General features: G+C 43.6%; 3 protein-coding genes across 11 annotated transcripts in view; 2 read left to right on the top strand and 1 right to left on the bottom strand.

Moving 5' to 3' along the window:
• The window catches only part of dusp3a (dual specificity phosphatase 3a), a 162,788-nt gene extending 154,146 nt beyond the window's left edge, over positions 1–8,642 (top strand). The window contains exons 13-14 of one of the 3 annotated variants that reach the window (XR_015082556.1): positions 7,080–7,440; positions 8,449–8,642. The gene's annotated coding sequence lies outside the window, so the exon portion shown is untranslated. The remainder of the gene's footprint in view (positions 1–7,079; positions 7,441–8,448) is intronic. The other 2 variants (XR_015082557.1, XR_015082558.1) reach the window with 2 other exon arrangements.
• On the bottom strand, positions 538–12,888 carry LOC147129100 (synaptopodin 2-like protein). Of its 3 annotated transcripts, none has more exons than XM_086016545.1 (5): positions 12,783–12,888; positions 11,499–11,733; positions 8,436–8,821; positions 7,054–7,424; positions 538–3,564 (listed from the first exon to the last, which is right to left on the bottom strand). In XM_086016545.1, exons 2-5 carry the CDS (start codon positions 11,598–11,600, stop codon positions 1,202–1,204), a joined length of 3,222 nt encoding a protein of 1,073 aa, XP_085872671.1. In that variant the 5' UTR covers positions 11,601–11,733; positions 12,783–12,888; the 3' UTR covers positions 538–1,201. The 3 variants fall into 3 exon arrangements, with proteins under 3 accessions (XP_085872671.1, XP_085872672.1, XP_085872670.1); XM_086016546.1 differs by having other exon boundaries at positions 11,499–11,616; positions 12,783–12,860; XM_086016544.1 differs by lacking the exons at positions 11,499–11,733; positions 12,783–12,888 and adding an exon at positions 9,364–9,501.
• sec24c (SEC24 homolog C, COPII coat complex component) lies at positions 9,771–26,372 on the top strand. Of its 5 annotated transcripts, none has more exons than XM_086016542.1 (25): positions 9,771–9,852; positions 14,354–14,532; positions 15,205–15,285; positions 15,438–15,567; positions 15,662–15,828; positions 16,606–17,250; positions 17,447–17,589; positions 17,842–17,910; positions 18,848–18,956; positions 19,038–19,165; positions 19,375–19,513; positions 19,577–19,692; positions 19,759–19,883; positions 20,098–20,289; positions 20,545–20,638; positions 20,699–20,815; positions 20,980–21,150; positions 21,271–21,367; positions 21,743–21,888; positions 21,958–22,096; positions 22,178–22,296; positions 22,781–22,960; positions 23,249–23,434; positions 23,642–23,731; positions 24,425–26,372. In XM_086016542.1, the coding sequence occupies exons 2-25, from the start codon at positions 14,373–14,375 to the stop codon at positions 24,563–24,565; spliced, it is 3,684 nt and encodes a 1,227-aa protein (XP_085872668.1). In that variant the 5' UTR covers positions 9,771–9,852; positions 14,354–14,372; the 3' UTR covers positions 24,566–26,372. The 5 variants fall into 5 exon arrangements, with proteins under 5 accessions (XP_085872668.1, XP_085872665.1, XP_085872667.1 ...); XM_086016539.1 differs by lacking the exon at positions 9,771–9,852 and adding an exon at positions 12,790–12,992; XM_086016541.1 differs by lacking the exons at positions 9,771–9,852; positions 15,205–15,285 and adding an exon at positions 12,790–12,992.
• Positions 26,373–26,860: the final 488 nt, after the last annotated feature.

Here is a 26,860-nt window from a genome sequence, read left to right as displayed (position 1 = left end):
TCCAAGGCGAATTTCATCTTTCAGTGGGAAATAATCAAAAATGCTCTCACTCTGTGATGAAAACTCACAGCTTTCACAACTGGCATCCGTCCGTCTAGCATCCCCAGCTTCTCCATTCACAACATAGGTTCTCCGTTGATTTCCGTGAAATCTGTGATGATGGATACGCGCCAGACGGTGTCAATTGGACACACTGGTGCCAGATGAGAATATTTTGTCTCCTCTGTGCTCGGGCCCTAATAAACAGTGGATCCGAGCTTCTGTGCCAAAGGCCACAAGCGGCTTGTGTCTGGCCAGAACCAGTGAGGTCCAAGTGTCTGAACAGTCTCACACTGCCCCCATGTGGTGGACCTGGAAAAAAAATCCTCAAGGCCCAAATTGATGGGCATTGAAGGACAATTAAAACTGTTATTTGAAGTAAATGAAGTATGCACCTATATGCACCTATGTGAGAAAGAGCTGAACTGGTTTGGGGACGAGGAGCCGGTGTGAACGTGGGCGCTGACGTAGGTGATAAAGGAAGAAAGAGAGCGACAGTTTCGGTGAGTCATTTCTATTTTTATTTAGCCGCCTTGTCTCGGTGGACTAGAAACAAAAAAAGACACAATGTCCGCCTCTTGTTGCACATAGAGCTAATTAGACTCCAGGCCCCCACCTCTCTAACAGAAAGCAAAGCCTTCACCTCTATGTTTCACAATATTAGAAAGGAAGAAAAAAAACACAATAGCGTGTGTTTGGATAATTACAAGCAAGGCGCAAAAGGTTGGATCTCTTGGTGCTTCTACTTTGAATGCTCCGACAACATGAAGTTCATAAGACTTCATTGGATCTTCTCGTATTTCATCTACCTTCTGATCCACAACTAAAATCCGTCATTTCCCACATCCTCCACACTTTATTCAACGTCTTTCCATTGCCTTTCTAATCAGATAATCTTTTAATCTCTCTACGGTACATTTGTTAAACCACTGTGTTGCCTTTAAATTTTAACAAACTGCATCAAGATGGCCAAATCAAAGCATATCCCGCCCCCCTTGCCCCCGCCTTAAAGAAAGAAAGTAGTTCCCATTTTTTATCTTGTTGCCAGTCCAAACAGCTCTTCAGATAAAACACGTGTCCACAGACATGAATAACAATGTTACCAAACTCAAAACACGTGGACTTCCTTTTAAATTAAAAGTCCAGACTAGAATGTGCGAGCTTAGTGCGCGGTGGAGCCGGGACGCCACACGCCAGGCTGTAGGCCCAGGTTGGAGGTGCTGAATCTGGGTCTGGGAACCCTGCTGTACTGGCTGCCGGTGGACGCCTGCCGGTTGGCCCCAGGGGGTCCGAGAGGGCTCAGATCTGGAGCGCTTTTAAACTGCCTGTCAGCTTGTTGGGGCTGGCCATGGGAGAACGAGGGGGACTGGACTGCATCTGGAGGCGATGCGAAGGTGGGAAGCTGAGGGAGCGGAGTTGTGGGGGCAGGGGGCGGTGGAGGAGAAAGAGGTCCCGGGGACCATTGCGATTGGTATGGAGTGGGAGGCATTTGAGGGTGCGAGGCGGTTTGGGGTGGCGGGGAGGCAATGTCGGAACGCCACAGTGGTTCTCCGAGCGTCGTGGCTGATCGGGGTGCGATCACCTTCAGGGTGGGACTGGTGGCCTTCGGAGGGGGTGTGGAAAAGCGTTTCACCTCATACACTCGTGCCGTCTTCTGAGGACCAACTCCCTGCTGCTGACAGGCAGGGGAGTCCTGTGGACCACCATAGGTGAACAGAGATGAATTGAGCTGGTATGGCTGATGGTTCATGACATCCACCTGTTTTTTGGCAGCTTTCTTTGCTTTGGATCCAGCCAGCCCGGACTTTGTCCCCTCCGCCTTCTTTTGGGCTTTGGGAGGGCACGAGGGTGACAGAAGAGGATTGTAACTGATGGGAGGAGGGGCACGGATGTTGGAAGAGTACTTCCAGGTGGCCGGGAGGGACGGTGTGGGTGACGGCTCCCTGGTTTGGGAAGGAGAGAACGGTGCCGGGGTGACAGAGGGACTCCGCTCGACAACATAGCGATCCATGCGGTTCTGTCGGCGGGCAAACAGTTGACCCCCTTTCCCTGACAGCTGAGGTGCCTGAGGGGTGTGCGGTTTCGGGGCCACAGGTGGCGGCCTGGATCCCCGCTGAGCCTGCATGAAGTTGCAAGCCTCCGCCCCCAGCCGCATCCAGTCGTCCTCAGGCCCGGACTCATGGCCGGCCTCACCGCCGGTTACAACACCTGACTCTGCGCCCGCTGTTCTCACAAAGCGGTCATCCATGTTTTGCACCATGGACATCAAGGCAGGGTTGGGAGACACATCTTTGCTCCGGATGGCACTGAACATCGGCTTTTTGTTGCTGCGACCGCGGGCGTCATGCAGGATGCCGGTGCGTGCAGCTGGCACAGAGATGCGCTGCTCGCGAGTAGCCAGTGAATCCGAGGCTGAGGTTTGAGGGGTCGATGCAGTAGTCATGGCAGCGGGGATGCAGCGATGGGCGGCTGGGGGAAGCTGAGTTGGAGGAACCGTGGAGACTTGGACCTGGGGGGTTGGAGACACTTCAGGGGAGGGAGGCAGATGAAAGGAAGGAGGGGAGTGAAATGGCTGTGGGGGGGAGAAGGGTTGAGCAGGGTGGGCTGGGGAAACTTGAGGAGTGACGAGGCCGGAGGGGCACAAAGACGAGGGGGGCGAGAGGGCTGAAGAACCGGCCGAGGGAGCAACGCCATTGTTGCGCGGCGGGATGTAGAGTGAGGTGCTGGACACCGCTCTCCTCCCGTCCATTGCCGGACAGTGAGCAGGCGCAATGGTCACCATGGAGACGGCTGCTGCCGGTTTGGGCTGGGGAGGGCGGAACATCACAGAGGTCACCGACGAGCGGGGCGTCGCAGGGCCGGGAGTGAATGGGCGAGCCGTGCGATTGAGAGCAGCAGGACTTAAATTATGGTCAAGGTTTGGACTCGGACTAAGATTGACATGTGGACCGTTTTGATTAAGAGGGGGTGTCAAAGGGGGCGGGCTTAATGTAACACTGGCCTGGCTTATGGCGATTGGACCCCCATTGACAAGAGGCACATCCTGAGCTGAAGACATTGCACCGTCCGGTTGCTTCATGGTCTCCAGCCCGAACACCTCCAAGCTTGGAATTTGATTGACGGGTGCCACAAAGCTCAAGCTATCAAGCCCGGGGCTGTGATTGCCAGCTGTCGGTGTGGCAGGCGGGCAGGCGGCACTCCTCCTGTCCAGCAAGTCTAAGTAACCGCTATCCCACGTGGGGTCAAAGGAGGCCGAGAAACCCTCCTCGTCCACTTCGGAGCTCTGGATGGAGCTCCCGCCTTCCTCCTCTGTCTCCCCCTCAGTGCTTTCGCCCCCTTGGTCGTCGTCAACCTTGCCGAAGCAGGTCAGCGTGTACTTCTTGGCTCTCTGCCGCCGCTTCTTGAACATAAGCACCCCCTTGGAGTTTGGGTTGGGAGCATCGGTCAATAGTGAGGCGATGGAGCGGCATTTGGTGCGAGCTTCTTTCACTTGCTTCTCCACTAAACTCTCCCCGCGCTGCAGCTCTGTGTAAGAACAAAGCGAAAATAAGGTCAGGACAGGAAAAAAGCAGTAATCAAAAGTACAAATACTTTGTTACTGTACTTAAATACACTTTACATGAGTATTTGCTCTCAAATATTTGAGCACAAATATCATTACTTTCTACTCCTTACTTTGTCATAATAGCCTTGTTACTTTTTTCAACCTCTATGGATGACTACATGACATTAATAAGTTGGAAATCGGTGTCTTATTAGGTGGAACAAATGGACAGCAATTAAATGGAAGAACATCAATCAGGGAGTATAGCTTCTGGTATTCAATGATTGTCTGATATGAGAAAAACATACAAGTAAGGTGTATTTCTCAGTTGCTATCATTAGCTAATGTAGCATTTTTTTGTTACTTAGTTCACATTAGCAAATATATGGTAGCAGCAAGCGAGCTCTTGGTTCAAAAAATCAATTTACACTACTTAGGTATCAAAAGAGGTGTATATATATATAACTGACAGTGAAAATGTATTTTTACTTCTTATTTTGTACCCAAGTATATTTCAGTGTCTTTCCATTTTTACTTTGACTTAAGTGCAAAAGTTGCATCAGTACTTTTACTTTAACCAGAGAGACTCTTTTTTTGATATAAGTATTTGTACTAGGGATGTTAGGTGACAGTGAAGATTAGCGATGACAGACAGACGTATGTGTTGTGGATTTAGAAAAAAGAATTCCTGCTGCTCTCCAACGATGAGCCACACGGTCCAGGATGGTTAGATCACAGGGTCTATTCTATACACAGATGCTGTTTTGTCCCCTTTGTATAATATGAACCCCCGTTGAGTCGGACACTATTTAAAACTATGATAACATTTGCTCGTCTAACATGGATTACAAGCAAAAATATTACAATAAATAAGTAAAACACAAAACCCCCAAAATCCTAATATTGTTGCTGATCAATGAAAGAAAGTGTTTCTAAATTTTTGTTTGTTTTCTTTTCAAAATTGGACAAAAAAAGATAAAAACAGAAAAACTGTACTTTGTGATTTGTTTTTCATCTGAAAGAATTGTTCTTCAGATACTATAAACAAAAATTGATAAAAGTAAAAAAAATGGGAAGAAATGAAAAAAGTCCTCAAATATTATGACTTTTAAAAAATGAAATGTTCTTTGTATACAGATAAAATGGTCAAGAAAAATTGTGTGTGTATATATATATATATATATATATATATATATGTATTCACAAAAATCATTTGATTTCCATTTTAAAAATATAATATATGTTTTTTTTCAATAAAACAAATTTGAGATATGTACAGCAACACAATTATACATGGGTGCTTATTTAATCAATATGACAATTTAGTTCTATTTTGGGAGCTGAGTAAGATGTATCCTGAAAGCTCTAAATATGAACATGAAATCAAAAGAGTGATAACTTCAAAATAAAATAAAATAATAAAACATTGATCTTAATATTTTATGAATGGTCATTGTTAAGAAGGTGCTGCATTCACCATAATAAGGACATAATATTCAACTTGAACAGTGTGGTAATAATTATTTGCATTTCCTCCAATTAGCCATTTTTGTCTTACCTGTCTGTCGGCTTGTGTGTCCACCTGCTGAATGAGATGTCGGATCCCTCATCTTTTGAGACTAATTTTATGCTTGTGTGTGCTCCACCAGGCCCTCCTACAGCGCTCATGTACACACACACACACACACATACACGCACTTGCGCACTGTGCTACTCCGAGACACTTCGTGGCTGCTCCCTCTCGCTCAGTGTTAAAGACCTTTTGTTGTCTCCGTCCCGCCACCCAAAGCAACGCATGATGTCAAGCCACTATTCCTGTCTGCCTGACCCGCATTAAACACCTGTCACACACACACTCACATAGAACCAGGAGACCACCTCACCAGGAAATATTTCGGGAGCGATGTCATCATTGGGCATGTGTGGCAACGGGAATATAATACAGTACGCTAGGAGATGTGAGCCAAAACGAGATTTTTTGCATGACTTAGGTTTAATACTACTCGTACTTCAGAAACCCTTTTTTTTGTTAGATACACTTTACAGTACATAGCAACATTTTTTTTTATATGGACAAATCCTACCTACAACATAGCCATCTAAATGTGTAACATGAGAAATGGCGTGTCCCTGAACGCCTCGTGTGACATTTTACCCTTGCCTACAGTACGTCATATACATGCAACATTTTATTACACATGAAGTCACATCTATCAACTGTCACAACATTACCGCCTAGAGGTGAGGTTTATCACTCTGATTGTACACCTAAACATCCCAAATGTAATCAAAATAATGCATATTTACGATGTATAGTGTATGGTGCATTCATGTGGCCTGTAGATGTGATTCTATAAATATATTTAGTGATGTAAAGAAAGCTTAGCATACTACCACAAAATCACTCAGGCTTGGAATAGAGTTTGACGTCATGCTGAAACTACAGTGAATGGCCACTGGAAGGCAGTGACAACATCACATTTAGTGTGGTTCACAATAGTTTCACCCTCTTTTTTTAATACCAGTTGAGAATTGAGTTTTTAACTCTCTTGCCATATTTGTTTCAATGTTTGAATGTGTTTTTTGTCAGCCGCTATTGTTATAACATTTTATACTTCTTAAGTCAAATGCTAAATTTAGGGGAAAATAATTCAATTACCGGTATTGTATTTAATTTTTATTTGATCCAAACAAATGTTTTAAAAAAAGACTTTAAAAGTAAAAAAAATAAAAATAAAACTCAAAATTTAAAAAGAGCAAAACTATTTCATAAAACAACATATAATTTGTCTTTTATCCAAATAAAGTGACCAAGACTCTAACAAAACAAAATGATGATATAATAGAAAAAAATCTCTCCATACAAAGTAAAAGTAAATAAAATGACCAAAATGCTAAAAGTAAAAAAAATCAAAGGAATACCTTAAACGGCGGTTGTTTTTCTACCACAACTTACAAAAACTCAACCACATTTTATATTTCTTAAGTTAAAAAATAAAGATTTTAAAAAAGAAGAAAAAAACACTCCGATTGTGTGATTTATTTGGTTTTCTTATATCTGAAAAAAAAATGTTGAGAGAAAAAAAATGGCCAAGACTAAAAAAAAAAAAAAAAAAGTCTAAATCTTTTTAAGTTTGGGGTTTGTTTGTTTTTTGCATGTAATCCAAAGTGTAAAGTTCTTCAGATAAAGAGAAAAGTCGACAAAATTCTATAAACAATAATAATTTCCCTTCTTTATATTGGGTCTCCACCAGGGGTCAACACTCATACACGCTCACACCTGGCATTGAAACCCTAATGAAGCCAAAACCCTAACAGGCTATAAACCCCAACTTGATACCTAAACCCTGGCTTGAAACCATATTTTAAAACAATACGTTGAATCTAATTAATCTGTGTTTAATACATTTAATTGTTAAGTAATAACTGTGTGAAGGCCAATTTAAAACAGGTTTGGCATATGTACTCACTAGCTTGTCGTGCTTTGTCCTTGTAGGTGGCGGTCAGCTCCTCGCTCATGGGGCCCTGCTGGGGTCCCACCATGGGCACCAGCTGACTCCCGGACCCCAGCATCAGGGCCTCCTTGGCCCGCTCGGGAGACACCAATGGCGGGCAGGCGGCGACCCCCACGCAGGCCCCCGCGTCCTGGAAACCGCTGTCTCCCTCACCCTCGGCCTCCGCCAGGGCCCGCTCCGGGGTCGGGGTGAGAGTGTGCGGGGTGATGCTGCGGGTCGGCGTGGTCCACCCCAGCTGGGGGGGCTGGTAGATGAAGTCCTTATGTGGGACGCCGTGCCACTGGCCCTGCATTGGTCCTCCCGCTGCGTCGTTAGCACTCTCATAGCTTCAGGACAGACCAAGTAAGTTCACAAATGAAATGAAATGCATTGAATTATTTTCTTTTTTTAATAAATCAAATACAAGTAGCATTGTATTGTAGAATATAAATCTAAACTTAGAATAAAACAGAATGTAAATAAATAAGCAGGTTTTATGAAGTGAAACAAGTGGAAAATGTTTCAAAAAATATGATTGTATGCATCTTTTTCAAATTGGCTTTTGGGGCATAAACACTTGTGCCCCATGTGCTTTGCATAGTAACAACTTGCAGTGCAGTTTTTGGTCTGAGTGTCTGACTTTGACTCAGAAGCGGAGGCACGGGTGGGCCTGGGTGTGCACAGGCCCACCCAGATTGTCAGATTGCCCACCCCGTGAGATTCATGAAAAAATATATACTTTTACATTTTTTGTAAATTATTATTCAATTATTTTTGAATTCGTGTTTCGTTGTGTTTTTTTATTTTATTGAATATTAAGAATAGCTTAATTGTGGTTGTCCAAGGATGATCTGAACTTCATTCCAGTTTGTCATTTTATTTGAATATACAATGTGTCGAAACAGGAGGATTGTGCTCAGTGAGAGAAATATTCAGGCCCACCCTGATTTTTCCAGGCCCACCCATTAGCCACGTTTTGGCTCCGCCCCTGCTTTGACTATGCTTCTGAAATATTTGGCAGCAGAGCCCTCAGCACCAAAGAAACAGGATATTAAGCATGATTATTGTGCACATTTATGTGAATTAAAATTATCTTTGGGGCAGGATAGACTGTGCCCCATGGACTCTGCCTAGCAACAAGGGGTAATCTTTAAAAAGCATGACTTTGTGCATCATTTTTATATGATATTATTCTTTGAGTCATAAATGATTGTGCCCCATGAATTCTGCCTTGCAACAAGTGGCAAAAAGTAGTGATTTAAAAAAATTTTTAAAAAAGATTACACTATCAATTCTTAGGGTGCTGTTTTGGACTGTGTCTGACTTTGACTATGATCCTGCTGTCCTTACTTCCTTACCCACTCATCTCAGACGTCTCCTCCTCCTCCCCGTGGTTGTCGTAGCGAGCGGGTGAGCGGGCGTGAGGAGGCGTGCGGCGCTGGCGGCGCTGCGCCTGCGAGCGCGTGTCGGCATCGCTGTCCGTCTCGCCATAGTAGGCCTCGCTGTCCGGCGGCGAGGTAACACCACCGGGTTTGATAAAGGAGCTCACCGAGAGAAGCGGAGGTGAGCAGCGGGCCGGGTACAGCGGGGGCCGTTTGACCCTCAGGTGCAGCGTGGAATTCTCATTATCGATGAGGATCATGGCCTGGGCGTGGCTGAGCTCGGCGCATGCGTGGTCGCCGATAGCAACCAGTTCGTCGTGCTCCTTCAGCCCCGCCCTGCACGCTTTGCTGCGACGGCGTACCTGCACGTAGGAAATTAAGCACAGTACAGTCAAAACCATCATGCTGTTGACTCTCCAAGAAACATAAAAGAAATTTTACTTTAAGGGACTAAGTAATTGATGTCCATATAAAAAATGTATAATTTTCTGTATCAATAGTTTAAACCGTAAATATACCACAAACTCCTGACGGCGGCCGACGTGCAGCGATAATTGTTCGTCGACGGGGTGCATTAATATTTCTCCCGAAATTCCCGATGGCCACCATGTCCCTGGTGTCACGTGGCACCATTTTAGCCACACCCCAAAAATCTGAAATACTGCAATGGTGAAAAACAGTTTAACTCTATATCTCCACAACTGAGTACTACATAGTTCTCAATCTTTGCACGTTTTCAGCAATTATGTTTGGAAATAAATTCTCTTGAGTTCACGATGAGGGTCACTTTAACCCAGTGCATAACAGGAGAGTTAATATGTGATCTGTCCTGTCATTCACACTATTAAAATATGTGACTGTGCATCAGAATAACTCGGCGCTCTATCTGTCCACACACACTTACATGCATCTTATCCAGTAGGTGCGATGATGAGAATGTTCCCAGGATTTTTGCCTTTATCAGCAAGGCTGACGTGCGAGGACAACTCCAACTCAAAATTTTCCAATTTTGCACATATACACACATGCACACACAGAGCCCGACAATCTATTGGCACGCGGCACATGTGAGCATAATAAAAGAGTGGGTTTGAACAGCTGCATCACCCGTCTGGACCAAAGTGGGGGCGTGCCTGTCATTCACCATATGTCGCCCACATACCCAGAATAAAGCCCTTGTGGGAGAAATTGAAAGAAACACAGAAAGTAACATGAGTAAAGGGGCTAAATACAAGAAAATGTTTATGTGGTTTGCGTGTGTATGATGTGCCTTTATCTTTGTGTGTTTGAACAGGAGGCATTTTTTCCATGACAGGCTTCCAGCCCCTCTTAAAGAGGCTATTCTTATCCTGCAGCTCTGTGAGCCACCATTCCCTGACCAGGCTTATCTGAGGTATGTGCCAACACCCCCCACCCCCCACCACCACACACACACACACACACACACACACACACATATTAACAGCTGGATTCACACACACAGAGCCTTAGCGTCAGAAGGCGGGAGCAAGGTCACAATCCAAATGTTCTTATTACAGACAACACAAAAAGCCTTTGGATGATTAAACGACATTTTCAGAATAGCATGATTGTATAAAATCTAAAGCACGTTCACTATCTAAGGTCGAACAACGACTACGTGCCTCAGTTTGAAACTTGAATCCGTATCTGACGTGTCACACTGTTTTGTGTCCCATAAACCTGTGAATGAATCACACAGGCGCACGGTGTTCCTTTGATAGGATAGCGAGTTGTGTTGAGGAGCACTTCATTATTTATTTATTTATTTATTTATTTTGCAGTCTCTTTGAGAATAACTGGCTGGTACATAGTCTCGTAGGTCCTAGTCACATTAATAGTGTGTCTATACGGGGCGCCGAATCGAGGACGGATGCTATTTTGACTCGCTGCATGTGGCTGAAATGACAAATCAACACCCTTGCACCTTGAGAACATCACCAGAAGACACAAACAAAGAAAATAGCTTTTATGATTAGTTTAAACTGTCATGTAACTTTATCACAACGTATTGTTTTGCTACATCACAATGTTGTGAAAACGGCCTCATTAGAACAACAAAGTTTGTAAGCAACTCTGAACAATCTGAAGAAATGAATCAATGGTATATTTATACAGTGGAGCCTTGAGGTCAGCTGCTTTACGAGTTTTTCGGGATTCGAGCCATCAATGATTTTTTTTACTTTGACTTGCGAGCAAAAATGTATTCTAAAAAATATTCTAAAAAGAGAGAAGCTTCAAGTTGTTTGTCACTCCCGGTTGAGGTTTACTAGCAACTAACTCAACATAAAACAGAGAGAATTACACATTGTGTATTTAAAACAACTACCTAGCTTTGCCTTAGGCAAGTCCGCTTAGTTTAATGCTAACAAATTCAAAACGCCATAAGCAGCCTAACGAATAGCAATGGTGCTGCTTTAAGTAACAGATATTTGAACACAGATGGCTGAGCAACATATTTAGACAGATATAACAGGGCTCTCAAGCGTATATTCTTTAGCCTCTGTGAAGAATGACTAATATTACTGCAGCATACTGAGGATCTGTGACCATTCCCAGGTATGGCCAAAGCGCACACAATGTCCATTGAACTGAAGCAAAAACTGTTTTTTTACTTTTTATTTAATTATACCATTATTGTATGGTTGTAGAAAGTACATTATTATAGAGTGCTATTTTTCTTATTTAAAAACACATTTGCTTTTTTTTTTTGTGGCGAGACTGGAACTGTTTTCAGAAAACATGAACAAAGCACAACAAATTCAACAAAGTTGCCTTGATTCAACCTTGCCATGAAATGGATCTACACAGACACGACGAAAAGGAAAAGAAACACTTTTTTTTTTTTTTTTTTAGCAAACACATTGATATTTTTTATTGATATTGTGACAGTACAATAAAAATGACTTTGGCAATTATGCCATCAGGCTCACAATATTACAAAGTCGAGAGCGGCCATCACAATGCAACAAATGACCACCATCTTAAGTAGTGCATCTAAAATGGACGGCGGTGCCATACCTTTGCCACCTGTAGAGGCTTCTGCTGCTCCCTTCCTCCCTGGAGCCTGAATCCCCACGGGGAGCCCCCGGAAAGGGAGACCACGATCTCCTCCGCCACCATCGATGCTCCGGGTCTCCTTCAATGTATGTGTGTGTGTTTGAGGGTCTTCACTTGCTCACACTCTGCGAGTGTCCAACGGCACACAGCCCAAGTGAGGGAGAACAGGCGTTGGGGCCCGGCTGGCTTGCATCTGCTTCCACGGGAATGCTTAGTTGGAGGGCAGGCACTTACATGGTGTGTGTGTGTGTGTGTGTGCGTGTGTGGGCGTGTGTGTGTGCGTGTTTGCAAGTGTGTGTGCCTTCATCATACCCTTCTATTCAACACATGCCGTGTCACTCTCTGTGGAGATGCTTGCTCATACACCATCTAGAAATAACCCTTCTCACCCACGCACACACAAGCTGGGTGGGGGGGCTCAGCAAGAGTGGGTCCGGGTAGGGGTGGGTTTAATCTGGGCTTCCTCAGTAATTAATTATGCTGTAAATTGGCCGAATGACACAAAGTATCTCTAAAACACAGGTATCAAAACTCCGGTCCTCGGGGGCAACTATCCTGCATGTTTTAGATGTTTCCCTCCTGCAACAAAGCCGATTCAAATGATCGGGATTGTTATCAGGCTCTGCAGAGCTTGCTTATGATCTGATCATCTGAATCAGGTGTGTTGGAAGAGAGAAACATCTAAAACATGCAGAATACCGCCCTCGAGGACTGGAGTTTGACACCTGTGCTCTAAAAAATCGTAAATAAGGTCACTAAGACACCACTATGTATATTCTTGGAGCGGACAGCGTCAAATAATTTTCTTGAATAGGGTCATGGATGTGAATATCTTCCATATTTGAATCTGTTGCCATTGTCTTTAATGCTGTTCTAATCTCTCTCTATTCATGTTTTTTTTTTTTTTACATCGTTTTGTCATCCGCAGAGATTGACAAAAGGACATTGACTATTTGTGGAACTACAGTAAGTAGGTAAAGGAAAAGTTTTCAGAAAAATAAACACTCAAAGTACAGATACCTGAGATATCTATAGCTAAGTACGCTAAGTAAGTGAGAGAGAATTTGTACTTTATTGCTTCCCATTACTGGTACATAAAAAATTAAAAAAAAAAAATTATTTTATTTTATTTTTTTTTCAAAGTTTCCAATTTATTACCGTTACTTTTACACAATAATCTGTACTTTAGTGAATCTGTGAATACTTTTGCCAACTGTGAATAAGATGTTTGAATGAAATTGGTACCTGGAGGCGGAAGTTGCTTCGCGCAGAGCGGATGTGGACGTGGCATACCGCTGCAGCAGTTCCGCTGAATGTCCGCTTCTCACTCCAAGAAGGGATTAGGGAGAAACACTCGGGGACGACATCCATTTTTCCTTTTAAGCCCCCGTCGCTTAACCGACTTACGGTTCACCACGAGCACAGTGACGCCTTACTATTCACAACACATTGGAGGTAGGTTTTGAAAAAACGGTCAAATATGTGAGCGTGACATCCACGTCCGGCTCTTTTTGGTCATGTTAGCATGCTAATGCTAATTAGCATTGGCTAAAGTAGCTAGTGTAAGAAACTGGCTGTCACTTAGCTTTAGCGAGCATGCTAACGTGCTAGCTCCGGTGGTGGTATGCACACAGCTGATTGAAACGCCGCTGTCACGGGCGACTTGGCCGAATAGCACAAGTTAGCCACCCACCCTCCCGAACACATCACTTTGGACTTTTGTTGAGTCAACAGAGTTGTACTTTGTACCCCGGTCGTTGCCAGTTAAAGTCTGTGTTTTATGTCTTGTGTTGTGTTGTGTTTGTTGTGGCTGCGGTTCGGTAAAGTTAGCCCGGCTAGCGAGTTAGCAGTAATGCGGCAGTAAAGCCAGCACGCTGGAAGCCTGGGTAGCTTTTTCAATTAACGCCACATTGGGTTTACAGTATCAACCACTTCACTTGTCAATGATTTAACACGGATCGATATCGTGATTTTAGTTTTACACCCCCTCAAGTGTCGCAATTGTGTCACTCGCTACAGGCCCCGACACGCTAAAATAGAGCAACACGGCGATTGTGTTTCTCGTCGTAGTTGAATTATTTAAAAGCGCGCTCGTTTATCCCGTGTTTGTCTTGATAGATGATACTCTGTTGTAAAAGTTAGTCCTCTCGTTAAAATGCCTAAACGTCCGCAACTCGAGCACATTTGATTGCCAACTGATTGACATTGTAGATAGTGTAATGAACATGCGGCCATAAAGTTAGTAGTTATGTTTTTGATTAAGTGGACTCATTTCAATTTAATAAAAAATAGTGTTCTTCTGAGCAACATAATAGTAATTTATATGTTTTAGGTTGAATAAAGTGTTGTCAACCGTTGGTTAGCACATCTCTCACAATGCTATGTTCGTGGTTTGATTCTTGGCTCCATCATACATGTTATGATTATTGAACTCTAAAATGTGAATTAGTGTGAATGATTGTCAGACATGATTATATTTACCTCATTGACGCATTATCTGTGAGTGGTAACGGAGTAAATATCGACAATATGTTGGAGTTAATTTCAATTATTGGGCATATCACTGATGCAGCTCTTATATACATGTTTTGTATTCAAACTTAATGCCACAGTGGTTTTGTTTGGCGGGGAAATGGGAATTGCATGCAGTTCAGGGTGTGTGTGTCCAAGTCAAAGCAAATAAAGGTGTTGTCAGTGAACTTGTAAATATTAGCATCTTATGCTAAGTCAGTTTGGAGGTAGTAGAACGGTGTTTTATCAAAACTGCCATCCATTTAGTACCAAACAGCTAATGATGATGTCCTCATGTTGACCAGATTTAGGGATGAACTGAAGATGAATGTAAACCAGCATACTCCCATGGCCTCTCCTTACGGCCAGCCTCAGCCTGGTTACGGGCAGCCCGGTTTTGCACCCTTGGACGGCGGATACCCGCCGACCTACGCACCTTACAATGGCCCTGTGTCAGCATACCAGCCTGGAGTGCCACCACACGGTAAAACATTTGTGATTTGTGAAGATGTGTTCGGGCCACAGAGAAAACTAAACTAAGAGAAAACTAAGAGTTACGGTAGTTGTTATTTTTTGAGGGGAAATTTGTTTGAACATTTTATGGAAAAATGATTTTATATGCCTAAAGTTATGTTATGACAAGAGATTTATAAAGTAAAATATCATGATACGTTCTTTTTAATTATTTTTTGAAAAACCTTTCATTTTAATCTGACAAGGAAAAAGTGAAACCAGTAAGGGGAAAGTCAAAATATCAAGATATTTTGTAAGGAAAAATACATTTTATGAGAAGAAAAATCTGAATTTTGTGATGAGAAATTTTCATTTTCCTGAGGATGAATTAGCGGGGGGGGAAACATGACAAAAATGACATAAGATAAAATCTAAAATAAAAAGTAAAAAATAACAAAAGTCACAATTTTACTGATATGTTGTAATTTCGAGATGAAAAAAAATCATAGTTGGATGATTAAAGTGATTGATTCATTATAATGCATGGTTGCGCTTTGACGCTTTCACACCAGTAACTTGGTTCAGTGTCTCCTAACACACTAATCACAATCTGAGCTGCCTTCAGATGGCTTGATACTTTCACCCCGTCATGTCTTCCCTTCATTACCAAACTTTTTCCCATCTTTCCTCTCTTGTATTTCAGGTTATTCATCTTTCACCACCTTCCCCTCTAAGGCTGCACCAGCCAACCCCGTCTCAGAGCTCTCCTCTCCTCTTGACCTAGGTAACGCCTTCCTCTCGCTCTTCTAACTTTGCCCTCATCCACTCCTCGCCTTACTGGCAGGTGCACGTTTTTTTCCGTCATTCGCTCCACAATAGCAGACTTAAGGGGATTTTTTTTTTTAATACTGAATGGAATATGTAACTATCTTTCAGGTCACAGCAGGGCTCCTCCCACTTCCGGTCCACCACCTGTGTCGGCTCCTCAAGCGTACAATCAATATGGTGGTCATCATCAGGGTGACATGCAGAATGGACCCCCACCTATGACACAGGCGCCCCCAAGGTACTGGAGTAGATTCTATTCTCTCATTTCAGTAGTATTTATGAAAAAAAAAAGGCGATAATGTTCTAAGGATTATGTTTTTTGTGGTTTCCAGGCCAGTTGCGTCCCAGTCATACAACCAAGGAGCGGCCAATCTGTCGGGGCAGCCTACTTCCTACCCTCAAAATTATGGACCCCCGCCCACAGTGCAACATGTCACTAGTCAAATAAGTGGCATTCACATTAACTCTGGGCCGCCTAATGCCGCCGGGCCCGGATACGGTACTAACGCTTATCTGTGCTTCAACAACACACTGCACCTCAGCCTAGCCAGATTTTTTTCTCCTCCTAAAGTTTTTTTTTCCAAACTTAATATTTTTTCTTGTTTATTTTTACAACAGAAAGAAATACGACGCCAAAAAACCCTCGTAATTTTATATGGGGAAAAAAAGTGAAAATACGAGCAGAAGGATGGGAGTTTGAGGAAAAAGTCATAATTTTTCATGAAAGTTGAAATTTACAAAGTGTACATGTAAACAATTTTATGAAAACAACAAAAAAGTTGCATAACGAGCATGAAAATATAAGTAGTAAATATAAGTGTTAATATGACGGAGTTATTTTTTTGTGAACATTTTCAAAAATCTATGAAGGGAGAAGGTGAAATTTTTGTAATTTTATGTGGGGGGAAGTAAGAATGATAGCGAAGTCATAATTTCATGTGGGAGGAAAGGGTCAGATATTTTTATTGAAAGTCATAATTTTTCATGTAATTTTTACAAAAGTCATGCTTTTAGGTGAAAAATGCATTGATTTGCGTGATTGATAAACATGTGAAATAGTTTGTATACTTTAGTGTAATTTCATGAAAAACTCATGAAGTTAAAATATAAAGTTGTACTTTTACAAGGACAATATGTTTTTTAAAAAGTCGGTTTTATTGCCCCAAAGCAAATTTATAATCACAAAAAAAGCACAGTTTTGATGTGGAAACATGAAACTATCCTTATTTTAATAGTGTCTTTGTTGATTGACACGTTGCCGTGTGTGTCTCCTCAGCACCACCTCACAGCTCCCAGCCTCCCGTCAGTAGTTCCTTCTCAGCCGCACCTCCCGCCACCCACGCGCAATCTCTGCCCCCTGCGTCATCCGCTCCCACCCAGGCGCCACCTGCTGCTTCTCAACAGTACTATGGAGGGCCCCCTCCACACTCCCAGCCGTCATTCAATTCCTCTCTGCCTCCTACTCCTCAACAGCCGTTCACCTCCACTGCTCCTCTTCCGCCATCCAATCAGCCATCCTTTGCTCCTCCTCCCCCGTATTCGGGTCCCCCGCCGGCTCAGGCTCCCTCCCCGTCGATGTCGCAGCCTCAGCAGTCCTTCCCCCCGACTCAGCCCGCCTTCTCCTCAGCCCCTCAGGGCTCCTTACCTCCAAGAGCGCCTCCTCCCACCTCCTCTCAGTATCCTCCTCCGCCGACGTCCACCCCCCCCGGCCAATACCCGGGCCCCTTGCCGCCTCAGCATCAACCCCCTTTCCCCTCAGGCCCCCTTCCTCCCAGACCACAGATGCCCCCCACGTCTATGTCTCAGAGCAACCACTTGCCTCCAGGACCACAGGGCCCGCTCGGCCCTCCTGGACCCCTGCAGCAGCAGATGCCCCCACCACAGCCTGGTATGCCAGGAGGGTACCCTCCCCAGCAGAATGGTGAGCAGATTGATTTAAAGACGCTGTAGTGACAGAGGCTGTTCATTTAGTCAACTACAGATTCTCAAGCATCTTTTAGAAGTAGTTTCGAGGCATGGTGCTTTATTTTTTATTTTTTTAATGTGTATAAATGGACAACAGTACACGTCTATACTGTACTCTAGAGCGTATCTGCTTTCTTTATTTGTCCCTTCAGGTGCATTTGGGCAGGTAAGAGGGCCTCAGCCCGCCTTCACGGGCCCTTATCCTGGCCAACCGAATTACGGCGCTCCGGGACCAACACTGGGCCCTGCCCCACCTGCACAGAAAAGACTGGACCCAGATGCCATCCCTAGCCCAGTAAGAAGCCATAAAACACATTTTCACATCCGTGCAAACTCTCTTGCCACTGTATTATTTCTCTGTACTCGCGCATGATCGACAGTAGCAGTAATCTCCTAACAGCTCTACTGACCGATTTCTGTCGGAATAACAACAATTCTTGCAACTTCACACTGCTGCTCCTTTTCTTTTTGTCTTTCAATCTGTGGTGTTAATTAATTGTTGTCCTGTTTTGCACAATGTTGCCGGACAAACTTTTTGAATGTAAAGCAAGCGTCGGACATGCCGACCGTGCAGAAATCAAGACATAGAATAGACCCAGACGCTATTCCCAGCCCAGTAAGTGTCCTCGTGTGGCTCTTCCACTTGTCCTAGTGCTGGCTTTCCCAACGCATCCCCACCACCGCTTGACTTTGCACCAGCAGTGCTTTAAGTGTTTTGGATCGCTTGGTTTTCAGAAATGCTTTTATTTTTAGGGTCTGATAAGATTCCTGCCCCCCTCACCCTCTTACTCTCCATTTGCTGCATGTTAGTCTTGACTTGCATGCCCGCAGGATTCACCCTCTTTCCTGGGGATGTAATTTTGTTTGTTGTGTCAACATTCATAAAGTGGGAGTTAACCCAAAGATATTTTTTTCAAGAATATGTTCCCAGCAGGCCCACGACTTGAAACACGGCATTCTGATTAATTTTGCGTTTGTGGAATATAGGTTAAGCAGCAAAATGGACTCGTTTTTAGCCATCTCTGGGGGCGGCCATTTTTTCTTCTGTTCACTGAAAATGACATCACTCGTGCTCACAACGACCAATCACAGCTGACCTATTTTCTGAATTTGAGCCGTGATTGGTCGTTGTGAGCAGTTGTGATGTCATTTTCAGGCGACAGAAGACAAAATGGCCGCCCCCAAAGATGGCTAAAAACGAGTGGATTAACACTTATTCCACAACCGCGATATTTGTCAGAATGCCCTGTTTTGAAATAGTGGAGTGGCATAGAACATATTCTTGGAAAAAAAAAAAAGTTTGCATTGACATCCCCCTTAACTGTGCGTATTTGGAAGCTAAGTGACTGAGAGCAAAAATGTGAGGATGAGTGTGTGAGAGGGAGAATCTAAGAAAGTCTTGAGTGAGACGTGTAAGTGAAAGAGAGTTGTCTTTTTAGAATGTGTGAGTGAGCAAAGTAAATACGAGAGGGTTTGGCATGTTTGTTCAAAGTTGCTGTTGTGTGTTTCATGCATGTATTTTTTTTTCTTCAACCTTTGTGATCATCTTGTAGATCCAAGTCATCGAGGATGACAGGGCCAAGAGCACAGAGCCGTTCAGCACCGGCGTCAGAGGTCAAGCGCCACCGCTGGTCACCACCGACTTCCACGTCAAAGACCAGGGTGAGACCTCTAACATCCCCTGAGCTTGCTATCCCTCAAAGATGTCGTCCACAATGTTTCATCTTTTGCGTGTGTTTGTAGGGAATGCCAGCCCCAGGTTCATCCGCTGTACGGCCTACAACATGCCCTGCACGGCAGACATGGCCAAGCAGTCTCAGGTGCCGCTGGCCGCCGTCATCAAGCCCCTCGCCACGCTGCCGGTGGATGAGGTCAGCCATCCTCTCTCCAGCCTTAGTAATTGGATAAGTTCAGGAGTGGGATTCATGTTTTTTGTTTGAGTAAAAAAAGAGAACGTGTGCGTGCGAATAAGACTGTGTGTCTAAGTGAGCAAGTTGGTGTGGGCAATTTTATTTTATGTCACAAAATCACTCGTCCAGCAATAAAACGTCTCACTGCGCAACTGTTTGACTATATGTAGATGCCTCCATACCTGGTGGACCACGGTGAAGGAGGTCCCATCCGTTGCAACCGTTGCAAGGCCTACATGTGTCCATACATGCAATTCATCGAGGGGGGCCGTCGCTTCCAGTGTGGCTTCTGCTCTTGTGTCACCGAAGGTGAGTTTGTGCATGTTATTGCTTTTAATGCAAGCCATTGATGTTCTTTGTTTGTGTTTCCAGTTCCTCCTCATTACTTCCAGCATCTGGACCACACTGGGAAGAGAGTGGACTTCTATGACAGGCCAGAGCTTTCGCTGGGCAGCTACGAGTTCCTGGCCACCGTCGACTACTGTAAAGTGAGTCCTCCGGTCTTGCGGCATCCTAAAATACTTTACTCACGTACTGTTACTATTTTGTTTTAGAACAACAAGATTCCTCAGCCTCCAGCCTTCATCTTCCTCATCGACGTGTCCTACAACGCCATCAAGAGCGGCATGGTCGGCATCGTCTGCCAAGAACTCAAGACGCTCCTGGACCAGCTGCCCAGGTAGGTGCTCATGGAAGAAAAAATCTTACCAGCATCACATTCATGTAGAATTCCTCCGAGAAGTTGATATTTTTTATACACAAATAATACAGCCATAAAACCCTTTCGACATCTGATTGGAAGATCAGAGAAAAATTTTGAACCAAATACCGATTTCGCAGCGGTTCACTGTTACATCGTTATTAAATCTTAATCTCATTTTTCTCCTCTCCAGAGAGAACCCAGACGCAGATTCGGTGGTGCGAGTTGGTTTCGTTACCTACAACAAGGTGCTGCACTTCTACAACGTCAAGTCCAGCCTGGCCCAGCCTCAGATGCTGGTGGTGTCGGACGTGTCGGAAATGTTCGTGCCACTGCTGGACGGCTTCCTCGTCAATGTCGGGGAGAGCCGGCAGGTCATTGAGAGGTGGGTGGGACGCACAAACGCAGAGTTTCCGCCAAGTGGTACAGTTCAGTGTGTGGTTTAGGGTCAATTCCATTTTTAATAGAAGAGGAAGGCCTCACAGGAAACAAAAGGACAGCAGCGGAGGGCATTTTGTTGATATGGAGCGATTTTCGGAAACCAGATTTTCATTCGAATAGTGCTGCTTGTTGGTACAGGGCTCAAGCATTGCAAGAAGGGCGAGGATCAACTCGATCAAACGTCTTCTATGTTTTATAGTTTGCTGGACCACATCCCGGAGATGTTTGCAGACACCCGAGAGACTGAGACGGTCTTTGGACCTGTCATACAGGCCGGACTGGAAGCGCTCAAGGTAATTTTCGTCTTGGGGGTTCTGTGCTGTGAGGGTGTAAAACTGCATGACATTCCTCAGGCGGCAGACTGCGCGGGGAAGCTGTTTGTGTTCCACACCTCGTTGCCCATTGCTGAGGCCCCCGGCAAGCTCAAGAACAGAGAAGACAAGAAGTTGATTGGCACTGATAAGGAAAAGGTAATAAATCAGATATTTTCCCTGACGTACTATGTGGATGTATGGCCCTCCCTATTTCCAGATACCATGAAACGATATGTTAATTGTCACGCAGACATTACAATCTTCCCGGCTCGTGTTTTCACCTTGTAGTCTTTGTATGTCACGGGCGGTGTCCTGTTCAGTCTCTGTTTCAGCCTCAAGTGGGCTTTTACAACACACTGGCCAAAGAGTGCGTGGCACAGGGCTGCTGCGTGGACCTCTTCCTCTTCCCCAACCAGTACGTGGACGTGGCGACACTCGCCGTGGTCCCCGTCTCCACTGGAGGCTCAGTCTACAAGTACACTTACTTCCAGGTCGGACATTCTTCAGGCTTCATCCTGAAATATTTCCTTCAGACCTTATAACATACAATGTTTAGCATACAACATTCAATTGACGCGTGTAGATTTCATTTACAGTTTCTTTCATTCCAGGCTCAGTCGGACCAAGAGAGGTTCCTGAACGACCTGAGACGAGATGTCGGGAAGCCGATCGGCTTTGATGCTGTCATGAGGGTTCGAACCAGCACTGGTGAGTCTCTATTTACAGCAAGTCAAAAAATATTCACTATTTGCAGGGGATAGGGACTGACCCTCCAGAGAATAAAAATATGTGAGTAATTGGCATGCCCTCTAAGAAATTTTAATTGCCTATTGATGCCACAAGATAGCGGCAAAGCACTACGTTCTTATTAGACAGGGTTATGGGCTGACTAAATGAAGCTCCTCTGCTCAGTTCAACATAGTTCTTTGTCATCATGAATCCACAAGATGGCGCCAAAGCTATCCTTTAGATGAATGATTGGTTTGAGCACAGAAATGGCAACATTTTTCAGCAACAAGTTTTGGCAAATATACTGTCAAAAAAACACTGAGATTGCCTTCATCGTTTCTTCTACTTCCTTAGGAATTCGAGCGACAGACTTCTTTGGCTCCTTTTTCATGAGCAACACCACTGACGTGGAGCTTGCCGGTCTTGACTGCGACAAGGCGGTCACGGTGGAGTTCAAGCACGACGACAAGCTCAGCGAAGAGACCGGAGCGATCATGCAGGCGAGTGCTAATTCTTCCGTTGAAGCTGCACATTGTTTCTTCCGGTCTAAACTTGTTTGCTCGCTGCAGTGCGCCGTGTTGTACACGAACTGCGGCGGCCAAAGGCGCCTACGTGTCCACAACATGGCCGTCAACTGCTGCTCCCAACTGTCCGACCTGTACCGCAATTGCGAGACGGACACCATCATCAACTTCCTCTCCAAATATGGTGAGGAGACCCGCACTCTAGAACTTTATTTCTTCTTCTTTTTTTTCAGCTGTCACATATTGGGATTGTCTGTTTTCACAGCTTTCCGCGGCATCCTGAACAACCCCACGAAGTCGGTGAGGGACACCCTGGTCAACCAATGCGCACAGATCCTAGCCTGTTATCGCAAGAACTGCGCCAGTCCATCGTCAGCTGGTCAGGTACGACCCTAAAATGTCCACCATGAGCAAGGAAACGCAACAACCGGCACTGGCCTAACATCGTTGCAGTTTGCCTTTTAACTTCTTGAAAAGTCTGATATTTTACCCAGATAGCCTTTGATGCAAGCCGTAGAAAGGCAATCGCTACTTTTCTATGAGCTATTTTATTGTTTTTGACTCGAGATACATAGACATGCTCATTATTTATCCGTTTGTTGTCAAGCCAGCCAGCTAGAAGCTGGTGGTCAACACTAGCTACTCCTCCGCCGACATGGTGCTCCAAACTCAACCTCTTCGTTAGTTATTGTTAAAAAACGTTGGTCCCCTTGAAAAGAATCATTATGAATCCAAGCTATTATTATTAAACATCATGGGATACATGAAACTATTTACAGCTACATGGACCACAATGTTCAAAAATGACCTACGTGCTTCCTCACCAGCAATCTCTTGATTATTTATTTTTGATTTTTTTCTCCTCCAGTTGATCCTCCCCGAGTGCATGAAGCTGCTGCCGGTCTACCTTAACTGCGTGCTGAAGAGCGACTTGCTGCTGCCCGCCGCCGACGTGTCGCTGGATGACAGAGCGTACTTACGACAACTCATCAGCTGCATGGACGTGTCCGAGACGCACGTCTTCTTCTACCCGCGCCTGCTACCGCTGGTAAGGCTGAAAAAAAAAAAAATAAATACATACATGAATAAACTCACCATCACTTTAAACCAAGGGTGGGCAAACAGACAGATGGGTCGGGTCATTAGTGCGTGAGCTTAAAAATAAAAATGCTAAAAGAATTATTCTCACTTTTTAAAAAAATATTGAATATCAATTTCTCCAACAAATGTTGCAGGATTCTTGATAATATAGATTGTTGGTAATTTCCCGTATCTGGCCTGCTTGAAACTTTAAGAGAAATCTGATAAGAGTGGTCTGGACTTTACCGTTTCATAGATGAAGCTGGAGAACGGCTCGTTGCCTATGGCGGTGCGGGCATCGGAGGAGAGGCTATCCAAAGGCGGCCTGTACCTGCTGGAGACGGGCCTGCACCTCTTCCTGTGGGTGGGGGCCAACGCGCAGCAGGAGCTGCTGCTCCAAATCTTTGGGACGTCCAGTTTCGGCCAGATCGACGCCACAATGGTGAGAGGATGCTGGTCGAAGCCAGTGTTTTCATTTTTGAGGTTCTCTTCTAGAGAACAGTATTTCTCTTCTTGTTGGTGAAGTGTCCAGATTTGTAGCCCGGTGAAATGAATTTTAGGCGCTCGTATCTATATATATATTTGCCATGTTAGTGGTGATTGTATTTATTCATTTTAATTATATATTTTCTGTTGTTGAATGTTTCAGACGTGTCTGCCCGTTTTGGATAATCCTTTCTCACAAAGACTTAGAGAGATGATCGACTCCTTCAGAGTGCAGCGGTCACGATACATGAAGGTAAACGTATGCTGCCTTGTCATTTCTATACCATACAGTATTACTAGATTTACAACCTGAGCATGTGGCACCAACCAGATTATGATTATTCATCAAAAGTCAGGAAGTCATGACCATTTTAGGGTGATTTTGGTCATTTCCAAGGTGTCCTTCAAAGACTAACTCAATTTAGAGATGTTGTACTATTTCTGTCTAATGTCAAATGCGAATGCTAATCAAAGGGATGATGCCACAACATTACAAAGCATTTGGGGTTTTTCTTGGTGATGGGAAAATGAAACTTAAAATTTGCTTCATGAAACAGTTGTATTTTTGACTCTTATAGATTGCACTGTTGGTACCTGTCAATGTTGCGTTGTTTTTGTAATTTTTCATCAAATCTGAGGGGTATGCACGCTTGATAATTCATTTTGGTTATTGCTGGTTCCGATATCTAAAGTGTAAAAAGTACGTGTAGGGTTGCTTATATGACTTAATTCACTGTATTACTGAATTTCCATTTTTATTTCTAAAACTGGAAGGTCAGTCACAATTTAATATTATTTTTGCTTATATGACTTAATTCACTGTATTACTGAATTTCCATTTTTATTTCTAAAACTGGAAGGTCAGTCACAATTTAATATTATTCATTCATACAATGCCCCCACCTCCACCACCACCACCACCACCACCACCACTTTGTTCTCACAGCTGATGGTAGTGAAGCAGGAGGACCGCTCGGAGCTCATCTTCCGACACTTCCTGATGGAGGACAAGAGCGCGAGTGGCGGCGCGTCCTACGTGGACTTCCTGTGCCACATGCACAAGGAAATCCGCCAGCTCCTCAGTTAGACCCTGCCGACGCCGCCATCTTCTCCTTCCCTCAACTTCCTCCTCCTCCCCTCCTAATTTTTTTTTTTTTTTTTTTTTTTTCGTACCTAATAAACTCCTCATTGTCAGCGGAGCGCCACAGCTGGCAGATTACATCGTGTGAGTGTGTGAGGAAATGTGTGTGGGTGTGAGATAATCTGATGTTAATAGAGTTTCACTCTGCCTCAAATCGACTGCAAGGGAGGAGGACGAAGAAGAGGAGGAGGAGGGAGAGTGATGTATGTATATATATATACACACACACACGCGCACACACACATAGTGAAGAATAATGTATGCAACAGGACTGTATGTATTAACTAGCACTGACTAACGGCTGTTTAAAGCACCATCTCCCGAATACATGGCTTTTTATATAGAATCCAATCCCGTTATATAGGAGGTCTCCATACTAGCAAGACACCAATGGAATCAAATAAATACTGTAACCTGATCTCCTCCGCTCCCCTTTTAATCATTGCCTTATAACAATCCACTTCCTCTATATGTGTGTGTGTCTACATTACTGTATTTAAATATAAGTTCCCGTCACGTCTCAATGGCCTTTTGCTTTTCATTAGGTACTCGTTCTATCCAAAAATCTTTAGCTGGTTAATAATGCTCATTTTGCTTGACCTACAAATGCCACGATAATTAACATTGCGTTCTTTTAATATCACCGAAATCGAGTGTTACCTTCCATAATGGGCCTTGTGCTGGTTTTGCAGGTGTACCTAATGACGCTGATGCTAATGCTAATTTTTGATTGACACACAAGTGGAGTTGACCAGTCCCCACAGTAATTATTAACAAGTCGTTCATTTAACAACATTCAGTGTTTGTTTTTATGACAACCCTTGTTTAATTGTCCTCATTGCACACAGGCATTAACCAACCGTAATAATTTCCGTATTGCTTATTTAATAATGCCACAAACATCTTTTTGAGTCCCTTGTGTTAGACTCCATTATGTGTACCTAATGAAGTGTCTTAACTTGGCACATCAAGGCCGCCTCTATAATTAACATTTTTACGTTCAATGATGCCACCAAAAAAATGAGCGTTTCCTCTTGTAAAGCCCCCCTTGTGTTAGATTGTACTGAGGCGTGCAATTGACACATCGAGGCAACCGCAATAATTAACATGTTCATGTAATAATGCTACTGAAAAACTAAGCGTTATATTTATGGTAGATCCCATCAGAGGTGTACATAATGAAGAGTCCTCACTTTCTGTGAGGAATACAGGTGCCGGCCGTCTTTAGCTATAATTTCCTCGTGGCATGATTAAAGCAGACGAATGGACCCGTGCTGAGCAGTCTGTGTGTTTATATATGTACATACATATATAAATATATCAAATATATAATCTGTACAGAATTCATAGCGAAAAAAGCCTTCTAATTCAACTGTGATGGTTTTTTTTTTGCCATCACAAATACAAAAATCGTGGCTTTTACTAATCGGGGGTTAACCCGATTGTGAAAAATCATTTGTCACAACTGATTTCTTTTGATGAGTGAGTGCGGGCGTGTGTTGGTCCTAGTGAACTTTCTCTTGAGGAACAGAGGGACCCTCTAACCCACCAAATTTAAGTCAAAATCCCTTTTTGTTCCTTTTCAAAAAGATGTATAAATGTGTTTGGTGTGTGTTTGAAGCCCTCTGTTCTGTTACCTTGATTGAGCCACCATCTTCACTGTAATAGTCATTGTTTTGTTCCTTTTTTTTGTTTTTCCTTTTCTCATTGCCTCTGGGGACTGCTAATAAAAATGATTGTTTCAAAAGTCAAATTCAAAACTAGTCTTCCCAAGTTGGCTTCATTCAGAGCACTGCACATGGCCACGAACTTAAAATGGACGTCTAAAGGCTGTAGAACCATCTGATTTTCCTCCAAATGAATATATTCATAAGCTCTTTTAAATATACATCGAAAATAATACATGTATACAATAAAAAATATATACATACAACATAATTGCTAATAAGCAAGGGAAATCGCAATCATATTTAAAAACTGTATATGAAAATAGTCTGGAAAAAAAATAAAACCTCAAGTGAAATGGAACAAATACTATTTAAAAAAAAAAAAAAAAAACATTTGTAATTTTACCCTCTAACAATCCCCAAGAAAGTAATAGTAACAGTAGTAATGATAATGAATAAAATTTTAAAAATCACTTAAAGGCTCAAATAGTTGACTTATTTGAGTAATTCTCTTTTGTGGGGCTTGTTTTCCAGGGCAAAAAACAAGTGAACGTCCAGTTCTTTGTATGAGTGT

This window comes from Filicampus tigris, chromosome 19 (genome assembly GCF_054856515.1).
Source record: "Filicampus tigris isolate MCC_2025a chromosome 19, RoL_Ftig_1.0, whole genome shotgun sequence".
Taxonomy (NCBI): Eukaryota; Metazoa; Chordata; class Actinopteri; order Syngnathiformes; family Syngnathidae; genus Filicampus; species Filicampus tigris.
This window is presented reverse-complemented; position numbering and strand designations above follow the sequence as displayed.